General features: G+C 53.3%; 8 protein-coding genes across 8 annotated transcripts; 4 read left to right on the top strand and 4 right to left on the bottom strand.

The window, feature by feature from the left end:
- Positions 1–92: 92 nt before the first annotated feature.
- CLAFUR5_03156 (Esterase dbaE) lies at positions 93–911 on the top strand (the record flags this gene model as incomplete). The annotated part of the gene is made up of 1 exon (XM_047902304.1): positions 93–911. One exon carries the CDS (start codon positions 93–95, stop codon positions 909–911), a length of 819 nt encoding a protein of 272 aa, XP_047758147.1.
- Positions 912–1,162: 251 nt separating this feature from the next.
- CLAFUR5_03155 (uncharacterized protein) lies at positions 1,163–3,103 on the top strand (the record flags this gene model as incomplete). Its single annotated transcript, XM_047902303.1, has 1 exon — positions 1,163–3,103. One exon carries the CDS (start codon positions 1,163–1,165, stop codon positions 3,101–3,103), a length of 1,941 nt encoding a protein of 646 aa, XP_047758144.1.
- Positions 3,104–3,212: 109 nt separating this feature from the next.
- CLAFUR5_03154 (uncharacterized protein) lies at positions 3,213–5,285 on the bottom strand (the record flags this gene model as incomplete). Its single annotated transcript, XM_047902302.1, has 1 exon — positions 3,213–5,285. One exon carries the CDS (start codon positions 5,283–5,285, stop codon positions 3,213–3,215), a length of 2,073 nt encoding a protein of 690 aa, XP_047758145.1.
- A 749-nt stretch (positions 5,286–6,034) lies between these two features.
- Positions 6,035–6,461, top strand: CLAFUR5_03153 (uncharacterized protein; the record flags this gene model as incomplete). The annotated part of the gene is made up of 2 exons (XM_047902301.1): positions 6,035–6,240; positions 6,290–6,461. The coding sequence occupies 2 exons, from the start codon at positions 6,035–6,037 to the stop codon at positions 6,459–6,461; spliced, it is 378 nt and encodes a 125-aa protein (XP_047758142.1).
- Positions 6,462–7,328: 867 nt separating this feature from the next.
- On the top strand, positions 7,329–9,100 carry CLAFUR5_03152 (uncharacterized protein; the record flags this gene model as incomplete). Its single annotated transcript, XM_047902300.1, has 2 exons — positions 7,329–7,477; positions 7,537–9,100. The coding sequence occupies 2 exons, from the start codon at positions 7,329–7,331 to the stop codon at positions 9,098–9,100; spliced, it is 1,713 nt and encodes a 570-aa protein (XP_047758143.1).
- Positions 9,101–9,239: 139 nt separating this feature from the next.
- Positions 9,240–9,958, bottom strand: CLAFUR5_03151 (uncharacterized protein; the record flags this gene model as incomplete). The annotated part of the gene is made up of 2 exons (XM_047902299.1): positions 9,240–9,296; positions 9,353–9,958. 2 exons carry the CDS (start codon positions 9,956–9,958, stop codon positions 9,240–9,242), a joined length of 663 nt encoding a protein of 220 aa, XP_047758140.1.
- A 706-nt stretch (positions 9,959–10,664) lies between these two features.
- On the bottom strand, positions 10,665–12,527 carry CLAFUR5_03150 (External alternative NADH-ubiquinone oxidoreductase; the record flags this gene model as incomplete). Its single annotated transcript, XM_047902298.1, has 3 exons — positions 10,665–10,738; positions 10,790–12,100; positions 12,161–12,527. The coding sequence occupies 3 exons, from the start codon at positions 12,525–12,527 to the stop codon at positions 10,665–10,667; spliced, it is 1,752 nt and encodes a 583-aa protein (XP_047758141.1).
- A 786-nt stretch (positions 12,528–13,313) lies between these two features.
- Positions 13,314–14,015, bottom strand: CLAFUR5_03149 (uncharacterized protein; the record flags this gene model as incomplete). The annotated part of the gene is made up of 1 exon (XM_047902297.1): positions 13,314–14,015. The coding sequence occupies one exon, from the start codon at positions 14,013–14,015 to the stop codon at positions 13,314–13,316; it is 702 nt and encodes a 233-aa protein (XP_047758954.1).
- Between the last annotated feature and the right edge of the window lie 869 nt (positions 14,016–14,884).

Genomic DNA, 14,884 nt, shown 5'->3' with positions numbered 1-14,884 from the left:
CGTCGAGAAGATCATGCCTACGACCTTGTAAGTCGTCGTAACGAGCTCCCTTGTTGATATCACTACACAGTTCATCCAGCACAGAGACGTGCATGTCTCCAAGAGAATCCATGTCTCCCCTCAACGATCCAGCATCCGACAGCACTACCTTACATCTACCACGCCCACTCTGCTTCCACGGAGGAGGTGCCAACTCGAAGATCTTCGAGGTGCAATGCCGTTGCCTTGAGAAAGCACTCCGCGATACCTTCCGCCTCGTCTACGTAGAGGCACCTTACATATCCTACCCTGGGCCGGATGTCGTCCAAGTCTACAAACACATGTCGCCTTTCAAGGGCTGGCTGAGATGGCGTCACGAGGACGAGCTTCGGAGTGCACCAGCCGCTGTAGAGCGCATCAATGCTGCGATCAAGCTCGCAATCGACGAGGACGACAAGGCAGGAGCCTCTGGAGACTTCGTTGGAGTGCTGGGCTTTAGTCAAGGTGCGAAACTGGCTGCGAGTCTGCTATACACCCAACAGCAGCTTGAAGAGGTCATGCATGAGCGAAGTGGATGGCCGCCGTTTCGATTTGGCATACTGCTTGCTGGGAGGACACCAATGGTCTGGCTCAACGCGGACTACGATATGCCGATTGGTATAGTCGATGCTGCAGCCGTATCGACAGCACCTACCGACCACTTGCCACCGATGCTGGATAATCAGAAACTGAGCGTTCCGACGCTACACGTCCATGGAATTCAAGATCCAGGCCTGCCTCTTCATCAAAAGTTTCTCCACAACTGTTGCGATCCGTCTAGCACGACGCTGCTGGAGTGGGATGGCAAGCACAGAATACCGTTCAGACATGCGGATATCGATCGATTGGTGCAGGGCATCTTGAATTTGGCGAGGGAAACTTGTTCGATATGAAATGGTGATGCGACTTCTCATCGTGGCCTCAGTGTCTTGTCTACAATCAGAAGCAATCCAACGGCAGTGATCCGAGCGGCTGACTCAAGTGTAGAGGAGCGGCACAGCATCTTCGGCGATTATTTTGCCAGGTGTTCTCCGGCTTCAGGCATCAGCACTTGTTTGTCAGAGACACCTGGCCACTGTCGGTCGCAACAGATAAGGCAGTGTCGGCGTCCGATCGATTACAGCGCATACTATACCTCACAATTATGGCAGTCACTGACCGCAGAGTGACCGGATTTTTGTTCTTGGCGTTGTGCATATTCTCTACGTGTGCAGCAACAAATCATCTCGTTTTGGACTATAACTCTCCAGAGAGCGCACGGGAAGCAGGGAGAGTGCTCGACTTGATCATAGCAGGCGATGCTAGCGATGCTATCAGAACCGACAATAGAACCTGGATACTACAAGGCTATGCTTCGCTCTTGAATCGAACCCAGCTCGATCACGCAATTCGTACTGCGCCCGAGACATTGTCAAAGTTATACTACCAACTGAACGTTCCAATCAAAACAAGCACACTGCAAGCACTCGATGAGACACAGGCAGGGTATCGTCTGTACTACGACATCCCTTTCTCCTACTGGGACTTCTACGACAAGCATGTACCGGACGTCCAGAGCGCTGGCTCAGAGCCCTTTCATAGTGAGAGCGGGCAACAACGCCAGCATATTCTTCAGTACTGCTCCGACCTCTACTCGGTGACAGCTCACATGAATTATGGAAGTGACGCCAATTTCGACGACATGCCATTTCTTTACGACATTCTTACCAACTGCCCCGGCGTGAGGGAGCTTGACCTGGCTATAACGCACTCTGGATGTGTCGTCAGTCATTACGAGAGTGCCTTTGACTTTGCAGAGAGCAAAAAAATGTTCGCACCGCTCGAGTCGCTCAAGTTGTCGGGGTATGATCTTCATTATACACCGGCTGGAGAACGACGGTACGGAGCGAGAGAATTCCAAAGAGGCAGCACTCCCAACACGTTCAAGAAGCTCGCCTCGACAGTACGCTTACTGGCGAGTTCACTACATCGACTTGGCATCAGAGATGGTCTTCGGGACTTTTACAACTTTATGATGAGCTTCAGCAGCTACCCGTATGAAACCCGAAGTGTACCAGGACCAGAAGTAGCTTATGATAACCTCGACGTCTGGCTACAGCGTATGGACTGGTCACGCTTAAGACATCTCGACCTGGGCCACGTTGATATGGACAAGCTGAAGACTGTTGTCGCAAGTGGTGCCAGTCCAGAAAGTCTAGTCCTACACCGGAGTCATTGCTGCTCACCTGAGGAAGAATACTCAGATCTCGTGCGAAGCCTGACAAACCCGCTCAAGCATCTGAAAGTCAAAGATGTCGCATTCGAGGCCTACGACGAGTTAATCGATGCTCTGAGCCCAACAGGCGATAATCTAGAGTCGCTGACAGTGACAGAAGGCGAATACAATCGGGACGAATACTGCTCCTCGCGACCATCTGAGGAGCACTGCCTAGAGACGTTTGGCACCTACTATCTACCAAGACCATTTCTCAACGCCTCGCAACTGCATCAGATCTCACAGCAGAATGCAAATATCTCAGCCCTTGAGGTAGATATTGCTCGGATTGTGCCTGATATCGAAGATCGATCTACGTGGTCTCTCGATCATGCTGCCCTGAAGGCTGCTGCCATGCTCCCACAATTGACGCACCTTAAAGTCAACATCGAACCACCAGACCACTTGCTAGTACGAGCTGGTCGAGCATCTGAGTACCCGGGCCTGCGCAGACAGTCCGATAGCAAGCAGTTACCCCCTTTTTCTCATGATCCGAGCCTCAACCGTACCTCTGTTCCGGCTCTGTTTGAGTCTGTAAACGGGAACAGGCAGAAGGCCGGGTTGGTATCTCTGGGTAGGCTGGATCTCAATGTCGGACAATGGTCTCAGAGATTTAGCGATTGGGGTATGCTGGGACCACCCGGACTGATGATCGGCGACTGGGTTTGTGAGGCTGTTGATGGCGGAGAGCTGTCGTGGTGTTATGGCGGTAACGATCATCTGGATTATGCCGACATTGAGGACCCTTACTCCGAGGACTGGAGTGTACCGGATCCGGTGAGGGTCTGCGGTTGGGGAAGTGAGGACTTTTACGATCATAATGAACTATGAGATTCGAGCGATTATGATTGTTTAGGGAGTGTGGTTCGAGTCTGCCGTCTGCCGTTACATTGAACATTCTAGGCCGAGAATATATCGAAGCACGAACGTATCAAATTACCTACACCAAGCGAATCCTCTGGATCTTCGAGCCGGCGAAGAAGTTCTTTCGATATCCACATGCCACTCCCACTCGGGCACAGCGCAGCGCCCCATCGTCGTCTTTCCGTTGGACGAGTAATAGCAGCATTGCTGAGTGGCTAACCTCGAATGCTAACAGTTGCATGGTCTTCTCTTCGGGCACACTGTCGGTCACATTGTCCAAGTAGTCGAGCTGCCCGACCACATGGACCTGATGCGCTTCATATGAAAGCACGCGTCCACTGTCCGCGTCTCTTGCGTACACCGGTTTCTGAGGGCCCTGTTTGAAGACGAAGTGCTCTTGAGATCCTCTCTTGATGCAGACATCATTCCAAGGGACTATGTCGGCCCCTTTGCTGATGAAGTCACGACACTGACCCTCTATGTCCAGGGTCATGTCAAACTTCGCACCGATGTTGACAGCCTCCATACTGTTCTTCGCGGTAGTTCGGTGGTACTCCGTCAACAACGTGAATTTCGGGCACTCAACGAACTTTGTGCCAAATTTGATCTCCGTTCGCAATGGTAAAGATGCCCATGACCACGTTGGTCCGATGCTGTTGAGCCTCTCATTAGCTGTGCCTCCAGGCACAGCCCAACCCAGCCCACGGGCGATGTTGCCTCGCCACAGGCCAGCAAGATATTCCTCCTTCTGGTCAGTATCGAGCATGATGCTTTTGGCGTCGAGGTACCTGGTGGCGAGACCCGAAATCGCAAGGAAGCGGTCAACATCCCGGTAGAGGTCTCGACGGACATAAGATGCCACAATGTCTAGCCACTCCTCCTCCAAGTCAGTAGCATCTCCTCGATAGCAGGACCTCAGAAAGGCCTGTGGGTGGCTCCAGTCTTTGGACGCTCTGTTATCGCAGAGGCCTTGCGACCCTTCAATATATGGGTCACCTTGTGCGCACGACCAATAGGCTCGTTGGCCACACCAATACAAGACACGTGGAGAAAGACGTTCTTCCTGCATGACCCAGCCGCGTTGAGACAGTGGTGCATGTACGCGCATGTCGTTTAGACTCATGTCAATCGTAGACAACCAGTATGCATCCACTTGACAACGACGTGGGCGATAGGACCAAGCTTGTCTACCAGTATCCAGTGGATCCCATGCCCTTTCCGCACCGGTCGCTGCGAGCGTAAAGTATGCGTTGCCGAAGACCTCGTGCATCTTGGATGCCTCATCGTCCCAGTTGGCACGTTTGGGGATGCAGAGACGATCGATCCATATGTACTGGACCTCGAAAGCCTCTGTGATGCGCATGGCGTCTTGTAAAGTCAGAGGAAGGAGCGAGCGGGAGAATCCCTCATGCACGAAGTTGTGTGGATCAGCAGTAAGCTCAGCGGTCCTTTTGAATATCTCATTCTCCTTTCGATTGGCCGGCTTGCCCCAGGAATAGCTCAACGATACATACTTGAGAAATGGAGAAGCTGGTGGCTTGACCAGCCTCGCCATGCCATGCGGCAACAGCTCGACGAGCCAGGAAGGATTTTCCAACGAGTACCCAAGATTGGAACAGCGGTGGTGATCATGGCAGTCGTCGATGCGAGGCTTGAGGTTGATAAATATGTCCTCGAAGTCGAGCGGGGCGACAGCTAGTTCCTTCCCTTGGTAGTGAGGCTCATCGGAGCATAAGATCCATGCGGACTTCTCGTCGAACTTCTCCGAGCCAATGACGACTTCCATGAATATGTGCTTGGCGGTACAGTGCAGTCTTGCGAATATGTTTGCGTCTTTGGACGTTGCGGTGAGCTCTTTGACTCCCGCTTGTGTTATTTGCGCCAGATAGAAAGCGCGTCGGATGACCTGGCATGTAACGCAGTCGTGTGAACTGGCGCACCCGTCCAGCTCTGCGAAGGTTCGGTGTATCCTGCCGGACTCCAAGACACCTTCATAGTAGGGGTTTGTCAGTCTGGCATCTCTAAGCCATGCAAGGAGCTCTTCGATGCCGTTGCATCCTCGACATTGTAGTTGGTGCGAGTTGAAACCTCTCTTCGTTTCGCATAAGTCGATGGAGCACTGTCTGCGGATCGTGTTGGTGAGCTGCATGGTGTATAGAGACAGCGCCGATGAGATGGCAGATAGGCATGAAGCAAGAGTAGTCGACGACTCGTTCGAAAGTCCTAGCTCCATCATATCAGAAAGATTGTGGAGCATGAGGCCGCACACGGTGTGGAACCCAGTGGCGATGATCTTGCGGAGCAGAGGGCAGAAGACTTGACAGTGCACTGAGAAGTTGTCGTAGTAATGACCGGATTTTGACGAGGGCGACGACTCGCTGGTGGATATACCGAGTAGCCTTGGGCGCAGCGGTTGCCTTCGTCCGCATGGCCGTCCTCAGAGACGCCAAGAACCATAATGAGGCTCAAAGGCCGGTCACTCCAGCGGTACTTTTTAGTTAGAGGTGGCTGCGACGAGACTCGGTCTGTGCGCAGCAGAGAACTGATCTGATGGTTCAACCATATGATTCCCAGACGGTCCAACCCTCCAGCAAGAAATCTCAACCAACGCATTTGCGTGACTTGAAAGTATCCCTTCTCTGTACTCTTGCCACCACCAACAAATATGATCAGAGTCCAGGACCGCCTGTACCGTACCACGACCGCCGTTCTCGCCGCTTTGGCTCACGTCGTTTTGCTTATTGCCGGAATTGATGCTTCGGCCTGCACAAGGAGATACAGCGACGAGACAGCGACATTTCTTGCGCCACTTTCGGTCTTTATGGTGAGCAGTGGCCTCAATCGAGCCTTCCTCTAGCATTCTTTCTCTGACAACGCCATTGGTAGGGTTTCGCGGGAATGATACTTATGACGATGTGCCTCGCCGTCTACAAGATTCCAGACCAACTGAAGCACCACACACAAGAGCAATTCTTCCGGCTCAAGTCCCGCCATTTCACCTTCAAGGCCATCTCGTGTGCTGCGCTCGACGGGATCGATGTCTATCTAGCCTGGAAGATGAGGGCACACCACTTCGGGGTAGCTTTGGCAGCAACAATCTCATCGTGAGTACATGCATTACATGGATTTACTTCTTATGCTGACAGCCTCTAGGGTGCTCACAGTCCTAGCTGTAACAGCATCGGCAAGGGACTTGTATTTGACGAGGATCGATCTGGACCGTCGGCAGAAGAAGCATGTCAAACGACTTCCAGTTAACCATGCTCAGCTCCCGGATATTACCCAGGTGAGGCGGCAGGACAGCTGGGTAGCATATGATCTGTAGTACTTTCCGTACATGCGCACCATTGAAGCATTGCGTTCACTTCAGCTGCAGTGACGACTTCAACGTTGCTGAGGTTGGAGCATGACGTCGAAGAGGGCGGCCACCGCCGGACAGAGGAAGGCGGCCGGTTGAGGACAAGACAGAGTCGGATAGCGGGAGGTGAGGTCGTTGCGGTGGGGGAGAAGAAAGGAAAGGGCGAGGTCGATGGACCATCGGGCGAACGGAGGGTGGGACCGTGCAGGTGGGAGGCAGGCACGGGCCGCACGGCAGGAAGGCAAAAGGTGGCGCGTTCCCGTTCGGCAATGATCCAAGCGCCAGGAAGGAAGGTGCGATGAGACGATACAGGGCAAGATACGCGTAGTCGTGGATACAAGTATCTTTCGAAGACGGATCTTTTGCCTGTCCTTTTGCTACAACACCGAGTTTGGACACCAGCCGCGCAAGCTCAGCTCCTAGACTACCTCACCGGACAATGCTGTAGTTCAGCACGCCGCATCCCCCTCTGGCGGCATAGGACTTGTCGGACACTGTCATGAAGCGCTAATGCATGGAGCTTTTGCGACCTTTGCCACCTCATTCACAGGCTGTCTGCCTTCGAGGCTGCACGAATGCCTTGGATCAGGGCGCTTCGCCACACATCCGCCTTGTGCGACCACTCACACTGTGTGCACTGCCCCTCAGGCCGGTATGCTCCATCATCTCCCTCACACGACAATTCAGTTACACCGTCGTGCATGAACAAGTCAGGACGATACACGGCTCCATTTCTGCACAACCTTGTCTTCCTTCTGAACACCCGAATCGTGGCCACTTCACCCATTCCAGTGTACTTTTGTCACAATAGTATGGCCTGCGTCATCTTAACGGATGGCAAACATGTCAGACTGTAGCATTACGCGTGGACCATCTGCGGAGCAATGGCGCACGCACAGAGACGAAATCACTGCAATGTACTTGCGCCAGAGCCTGAGTTGTATGAGGAAACATATGGATCAGCAATACGGGTTTCGAGCAAGGTACGAGCCTGTCAACAGAAGAATCATCTTGACTCTATATCAGGCTGATCGCCTACCAGCAAGCGGATGTTCGATGCTCGATTCAAATCCTGGGGCGTACAGAAAAATCTTCGCAGGGCAGACAAGGAGAAGTTCATCCACGGCATGACGAAGGCAACTTCTTTCAGTGAGAATGACATGAAGAAGGTCAAGCGTTTCCTCACGGCTCAGCAACGCCTCGACCGCAGCAAGAGCCTCTCGTCTTCTCCTGGAAGGGGCTATGGGCAAAGCTCTTCCGAAGCCTCCTCGCCTCATACTTCACAAGAGCATACGCCCAGTAGCTCAGACCAGAGCATCGTCGATGGAAGCCCGTCCAGTGAGGCCATCACCTCACCTCAGGGATCCCAGAATTTATCCCAGAGACGTCTATACAATCCACTTGGGGTAGATACTATTCTTCCAAGCGAACGGCTGGACCGTCTATCACTGGCAGCCACTTTTACTACTCCTTCTGGCACTTCTTTCAGAAAGGATAACAACGACGATTGCATTCCCATGACAATGCAGTTGTCATCAAGCGCGGCAGATCGGAACGTGGAACTCTTGTGGACGACTATGGACCATTTCATCAGCTTCAAGATCCAGTATACGCCGTCCAACATATCGCAGCACATGTTCTTGAACGAAGGTGCCACTGACACTAGTCGATCGTTCTGGGACAGGGTAGAGAACGCCATCTACCAGTCCAAGATTGGCAATACCGAAGGTCTTGCAGTACCGGCATTCAATGACGCCAAGAGGCTACTTCAGTCCCTATTCAGAAGCGGTCAGGTCTCCCTTGACTTCGTCCGAAAAGCTCTCTATACGCTGTCACCGACCAATACTGTAATGTGCTCCGAGAGTCGTACTGAGCTCATGAAGCTGATCAGAGAGTACGCTGCCAAGGGGCTCGGCGTGGATCATCCAGTCACCAAAGTCTGTGCCATCTTGCTGGCAGACGAGGAGTCCTCTGACCTGTCCCGCCGCGCTCTGCTCAAAATGTATGAGATGATCAGCGATGGCTTTGGCGATCATGGGGAGTCACACCCTGCCTCTTGCAAGGTCATGGATTCGGTCATCACGCTAGCGAGGCGTACAGGAGAGCAAGAGCTCAGGAAAGTGTCGAACCCTAGCCCCGCGAGACGAGCAAGAGAACTCGCCACTGCCATATCTCTGGCCGGAGATGCCCACCAGCTCGCAATCATCCAATTTGGTCTCGACTCCGTTGAAGCAAGGCAAGCGGCGTATACACTTGCCGAGCTATATACCGTTACCCAAGACCATATTCAAGCGCACGCCCTCCGCCTAGAGATCGTACAACGAGGATCATGGAGCAAGATCGGTCCTTCGAGGTCCACGATATGTGAAGATGCCATTTCTGCGTATACCATGGAGTCGATTGCCGAACACTGCGAGAAAGAGAACGACTACCAAGGCAGCACGACCTGGCTGGCACGCGCTGATAGCATTGCTTCGAAGATCTGGGATGACTCAAATATTTCAAGAACTCACATATCGAACAAGCTACACAACGCATGTGCACGACTTGGTGAGAGCATGATATCGGCGTCCGCATGGAGAAGTCAGTCGCATGGTCCCATGTAGACTCAAGGGTTCGAGGTTACAGTACAGTATGTTCCCTGTTATCGACCAGAGTCTTGGTAGCATAGAACTGCTCAAATGCTTTCGCAGTCGCACGCATGCATCCTCGAAGTAGAACAATCGACCAGTAAATATCTCAATCTCAATGTATTTCGAAGACTTCCCTTGGCGCTTGGTCGTACACCCCGTCTGTATAGGCCTACAGCACGCATAGGTTAGGGGCTACCCTGTGTCAAAGGAGAGCACTTTACTCACCTCCATAACGCCATACAAGTAGCACTGCCCCATGAAGATGTAGTGGTCTTCCTCACGGCGCAAAATCCACGGGAACGCACTTCCTGCGGGTATACAGACAACTTCGGGATCTTTCATGTGTTGTGGGCCAAGGACAATGTGACCCCTACTTGTATAGAATATGCAGCGACAATGGCTATGAATGCGGACTTGCAGCAGATATCGTGCTGCATCGCCCAAGCCGCTCCATAGTCGAGCTCTGGCGGGATCACTCAGACGCCGGCAGAGACCACTCTTCGTGGTGGTTTCTAGAAATGCTCCAAAGTGTGTCTCGCCCATGTCCTCTTCAGGCTCAGCGAATGGGTAGTATCCTGCTGCCAGGGTGAGTCCTATGCGCGTGAGTGGCGATTCATCGGCCTCCGCCACGGTCCTCTCCCGCAGGAGTCTCTCCACGGATTGCATGATATATTCCGTAAGTTCTTCAGTCGCGAGCTCCGGCGTGGTCTTGTATCTGGACCTCAACCCACTAGCAACCCCATAGACAGTTTGAACTGCCTCTTCGTAGCCTTCGAATGGTAGACCTAGACAGACGAGTACTTGGTCGGCTCTCGCGTAGATCCTGAACATGATGGAGACCTGATGAGAGCGTTCCTCGAGGTCTGCTTGGTTGATGCACGGGGCATCGATCCAGAAGTATGACACGCCAGAGTCCGCGTCCGAGCTTACGTGCCACAGTGCATCTTCTGCTTGGGCCGGGACCAAGACTTCGGTGTGGTTGATCTTGATACAACGGCGCTCGTGGGGGTTTCTCTAGGCATAGCTGATGGCTGAGTATAGAGGGGCCTCTTCGAGGTCGAAAGTCAGGATGTTGCAGGCTAGGCGAGCGGTGCTGCTGGAAAGGGAATGCTCAGAGACGGCTAGCAAGCGGATAGCAGTTGATGATCCATGAAGTCGAGAGGAAAACTTTGCCTCCACGATGTCGTTTGGTGCAGTTCATATTGAAGCTGAAAGTCCATATCAGCTGAGGTCTCGGCAGCATCCGTGCGCCGATATGTTCCACAGCAGGCACAACACAAAGAAACGGCAAGTGCACGAGCACCCAGACTACAACATAAAATTAGCCCAGTACGCGCTACGTTAATCACAGTCAGATCTATCGCTCAAGCGCGCATGTTTCTACTCGCACATTGTGACTAGCCGGCCACATCGAATCCCATCCCACTCTATAACGCGCACCATGCTCAAAGGTATCTTCCCCAATCGCGCGCCTGTTGATCCGTAGTTCACACCATCCTGAAATGGGAAGAAGGCTCATCGTCCTGAAAGCACAAATCTACTCCCGTGAGACGTCACGGCCGAAGCAGTAGGACTTGATCCAGTCCATGAAGACGAGGACACGGTTGCGTGCTGTGATGGAGGTTAGCTGTTGTCTCGCTACGCGCTGTGGAGAACACTCACTGCTGAAGCACATGCTCAAGTATGCCGACTTCCAGAAGAAGTAGGTCAGCTGGCCACCGCTGGCCAGGTTTCCAGTCAACCAGCTGATATCAGCAACAGCCTTCTCGCTGCCGATATATGCCATCGAGCCTTGGTGGGAGTACTCGAATGGACCCATCTGCTTCACGCGACGTAGCCTCTTCTGCAGATCCTTGATCTCGCCGAAGACGTGATCTCTGGCCTCCTTGTTAGCAGCCTTGGCCTGCTCTTCGGACAAAACAGCAAGCTGGCCTTCAATTTCCTCAGTCTTAGCCATCTGGTTGAACAGCCTCGCGAGGAAAGAACCTTCCTGGCTAGCAACTTGGGCAGTAGGGGCATAGTTCGCAACAGCACAGTCTCCTACAGCCCAGATGTTCTCGGCACCCTTCACAACGAGGTACTCATTGACGTTCAAACCACGTCGGGCATCCTTTTGAGCTGGAATTTGGTTCATCAAGTCCTTGACCACGGGGCGCACAGCGTTGCCAGTAGCCCACACAAGGAGACCATATGGGATCTTCTCGACCTGCTTCTTGCCGTCTGGACCAGTGAACTCCGCCTCGATGTACTCAGATGTGACATTCTTGACCATAGTCTTTGTTCGGATGTCGATCGTCTCTTCCTTGAAAGTCTTCTCGGTGTAGTCGATCAAGTTCTTGCTGAATGACGGCAGGACGGATGGCAGCGCTTCGACGAGAGTGACGTGGAAGTCTCCAGCGATTTCAGGGATCCATTTCTTCAGGTCATTCTCGAAGAAATCTTGAAGCTCGCCAGCGAACTCAACACCAGTAGGACCACCACCGACGACCACCATGTGCAGCAGACGCTTCTTCTCCTCAATCGATTGATCCTTGAATGTAGCAGTTTCGCAGCAGTCCATGATTCGCTTCCTGATTCGCTGAGCATCACCAACCTCTTTCAAGAAACAGCCGTGCTCGCGCACACCTGGGATACCGAATGTCGCATTCTCAGCACCTACACCGACGACCAGCATATCGAATGGAATCTCATTCTGTGACAGAGCGCCCTTGATCTCAGAGTCGTCGCTGATGTAGACGATCTTCTTCTCGTAGTCGATCTTGGTGGCTTCGGCTTCGTAGTACTTGACGGATGCTTTCTTGTGGCGGAGGAAGTTGCGGATCGGCTCCATGATGGAGCGGTGCTCGATCGTTCCGGTGGTACATGATGGCAGAAGAGGCGTGAAGAGGAAGTAGTTGCGAGGCGAGACGACGACGACGTTGTAGTTTTCGGTGTCCAGGTTCTTTAGCAGGGAAACAGATCCCCAGCCAGTGCCTTGGATGTGTCAGTGTGCATGTAGCCGACGGCATTGCATCAAGCTCGAGTCGAACTCACCAAGGACGACGAGAGTTTTCTTGTTTGGATCCGGTTCTTGCTGCTCTGCAGGATTCCGGCTATCCCATATGCCATATGCAGTGTATGCCAGAAGGCCCAGCGTCGAAAGGTATGTAATGCGCCATGTCCACCTCAGCACCCTCCACGAGCCCTTCTTGACCTGCTTGGTGTTTGGCAGCTGGTCCGCGTATCCTCTGCGGAAGCCCGTACGCAGTTGCTGCTTGTCGAACTTGTTGCCGGCTCTCAACGCTTGTTGGAAGGGCGACTGGGCTGGCCGCGCTGTCGCAAGACCTCGCCGTGCTCCCTGCTTCAGGCCAATGGAGGCACTGACGGCAGCCAAGGGCCTCACTGCGGCCTTGGACGCCATTGTGATGTGGTGAGGGGGGAGACAATGGACACGAGAGTCGTAATCGAAGAGTACATGTAATGAGGCAGCCGATGACCCCCGTCGAAAAAGTATGAGGAGCTTGGATCGCCTCAATCGCCGCTAGTCGCGAATCTGACGCCAGGCCAGTCTCTTGGAAAACGGCTTTACGCAAGAACTCGACCTGACATTCTCCGGCGGCAAAACAAAGCAGAAGAGATGTCGTGCGTGTCTCAACCTGTCGGACACAGCAAAGATACATGTAAGCAATCGCGAAAGCTTCACCAACAACGTCACAGCTCAAGCATCTTGGACATCTTCAATTACCTCCGTTCTCCTGCAAGCTCGTGTCTGTCGCGTGTGGCACTAAAAGAAAATGCAGTGGCATATTCGTAGACATTCCGTCATTCCTTCGTAGGTCATCTTGTTCTCTATGCTACACATGCCATACTGTTACAGCATCGACGGGCTGAGAAGCCGCTCTGCTTCCTCCATCCATGCGTACCGTTCCGGCTTGACCTCTTCACCAGAAACTTCCCGCCGCCCGCTGGCCCTCCATGCTATGGCATGAAACCTATCCCACCCAACATGCCCTCCCGTTGCGCCGCCCGTGCAATGATGCTCCCGACCGATCAAACTCCCGCTAAAACACAGCAATATGCACAAACAGCATCAAACAGGGGTATCTGCAACAATGGTCGCTAAAGGAAGTTCGCATCGAATGGCGGTAGTGTGAGTCGGTTGGCGAACGTTACTCAGTGTTGTGCTTCGTTCGCAGCATTACATTTGCTATCGAAGCGCGCCGGCAAGAGCAACGAGGACCGCAAGCAGCATCATGGCCACTGTGTTTTCGATGGCAGTTGCCGCAGAATGCATGTTGCCTTCGGTATCGAACGGGCTTCCGCCACCGCTGTTGCCATTCGAGCTCGAATGCGAGGCAGCCTGTGTTGGAGTTGCAGTGGGAGATGACGACGGATCGGTTGCTATCGATGACGATGGCGTAGATGTCGCACTCTCCAGACTTGTGGCTGTCTTGGTGCTACTGGCAGCCGTACTTGTTGTCACCTCACTGCTTGTGCTTGAAGCTTGCCGTGAAGACGTAGGTGTTGCGCTCGAAGATGGCGATGGCTTCGACGATGAAGCTGGGCTCGTTGTTGTGCTCCCACTTCCCAAGACTGCGTTCGCATTGGTGCAAAGTCCTTGTGGTCCAGCGTTGTTGAGGAAAGCAGCGATTACATTCTCTCCACTGATGTCCTCATTCCCACAAGCACTCTTCACATCTGCTACCAACGCTTGAAGCGCCTTGACACAACCTGTGCTGCATGTCGATGCGGTAAAGTCGGTGGGTGAACAGCCGTCGATCGTCTCGGTGTACACAGTCTGGCATTTCGAAGGAAGGTCGGATACTCGTGGCTTGAAGTCGGCGAGGCTTACTGCTAAGACTGTCGCTGGAAGCGCCAGTAGCGCGAAAGTGGACGTGTGGTATCGCATTGCGGTTCGTTACTATCGTCTTCGTGGTTGTCGGTTCGTGGTTCGTATTAGTGCCTATCGGCAGATCCTGTGGTCGGTTGCTAGGGTAAACACAGCTCAAGCTGTCTGCTATTGAACGGTGATCGGATCGATTAGGAGGATTGTTGTGTATTGCTGCTGCAGAGTGTGTCGTAAGGAACGTGTCTGTATCGGGTCCAGCTGTCGTACAGGCGTGTATCGTCCCTTCCTCGCAACAAGTCGCGCACTCGTGCCAGTTTCACGCAGTCGCACTGCTCCCGGCGCAATTCATCAGCAAGCAGTCCTGCCTCGCGGCCAATGTCGAACAAAAGAGTGGCCGCCTCCAGCGCGGGCTTGGATGGCAGGTCCAGTGCTTCCGGATGTTGTTTGGTAGGCAGTGGGCCGAAATGGGTGGAACGTGTGGTGTGTGGTGTGTGGTGTGTGGTGTGTGGTGTGTGGTGTGTGGTGTGTGGTATGGACGAGGTGCAGGCCGTGCGGCAGATGAAATTGGCTCGCTTCGGTGGTGGCAGCGGCTTTCAATGCTCTGCTGACAAACGAGATGATGTCCTCCTCCTCCTCTTCGCGTTCGAATGGTTGTTCGCAGCGATCGTACACTGTACAGTAATGTTAATGTTGTTGGTTGCGTGCAGAAAGAACGTCGTTGGTGCTCACGTGGCGGAAGACATGGCAGTAGATCTATGGATTAGGGTTGGAATAGTACATGTACTGGGAAATAGCTGACGATGCTGGCATTCGGCACAAACGTCTGCCGCAGACGCGACCTGAGACAAGGTCGTTGACTGCTGCGACGGCCGTCAGACGAATCAGAATGCGGTAGAACTACACGATGCCTGGGATGCTTCGCGAGGGCC

The sequence above is a fragment of the Fulvia fulva genome, chromosome 2 (assembly GCF_020509005.1).
Source record: "Fulvia fulva chromosome 2, complete sequence".
NCBI classification, from domain to species: domain Eukaryota; kingdom Fungi; phylum Ascomycota; class Dothideomycetes; order Mycosphaerellales; family Mycosphaerellaceae; genus Fulvia; species Fulvia fulva.
Note: the sequence above shows the minus strand (reverse complement) of the source record. Positions and strands in the feature narration are given on the sequence as shown.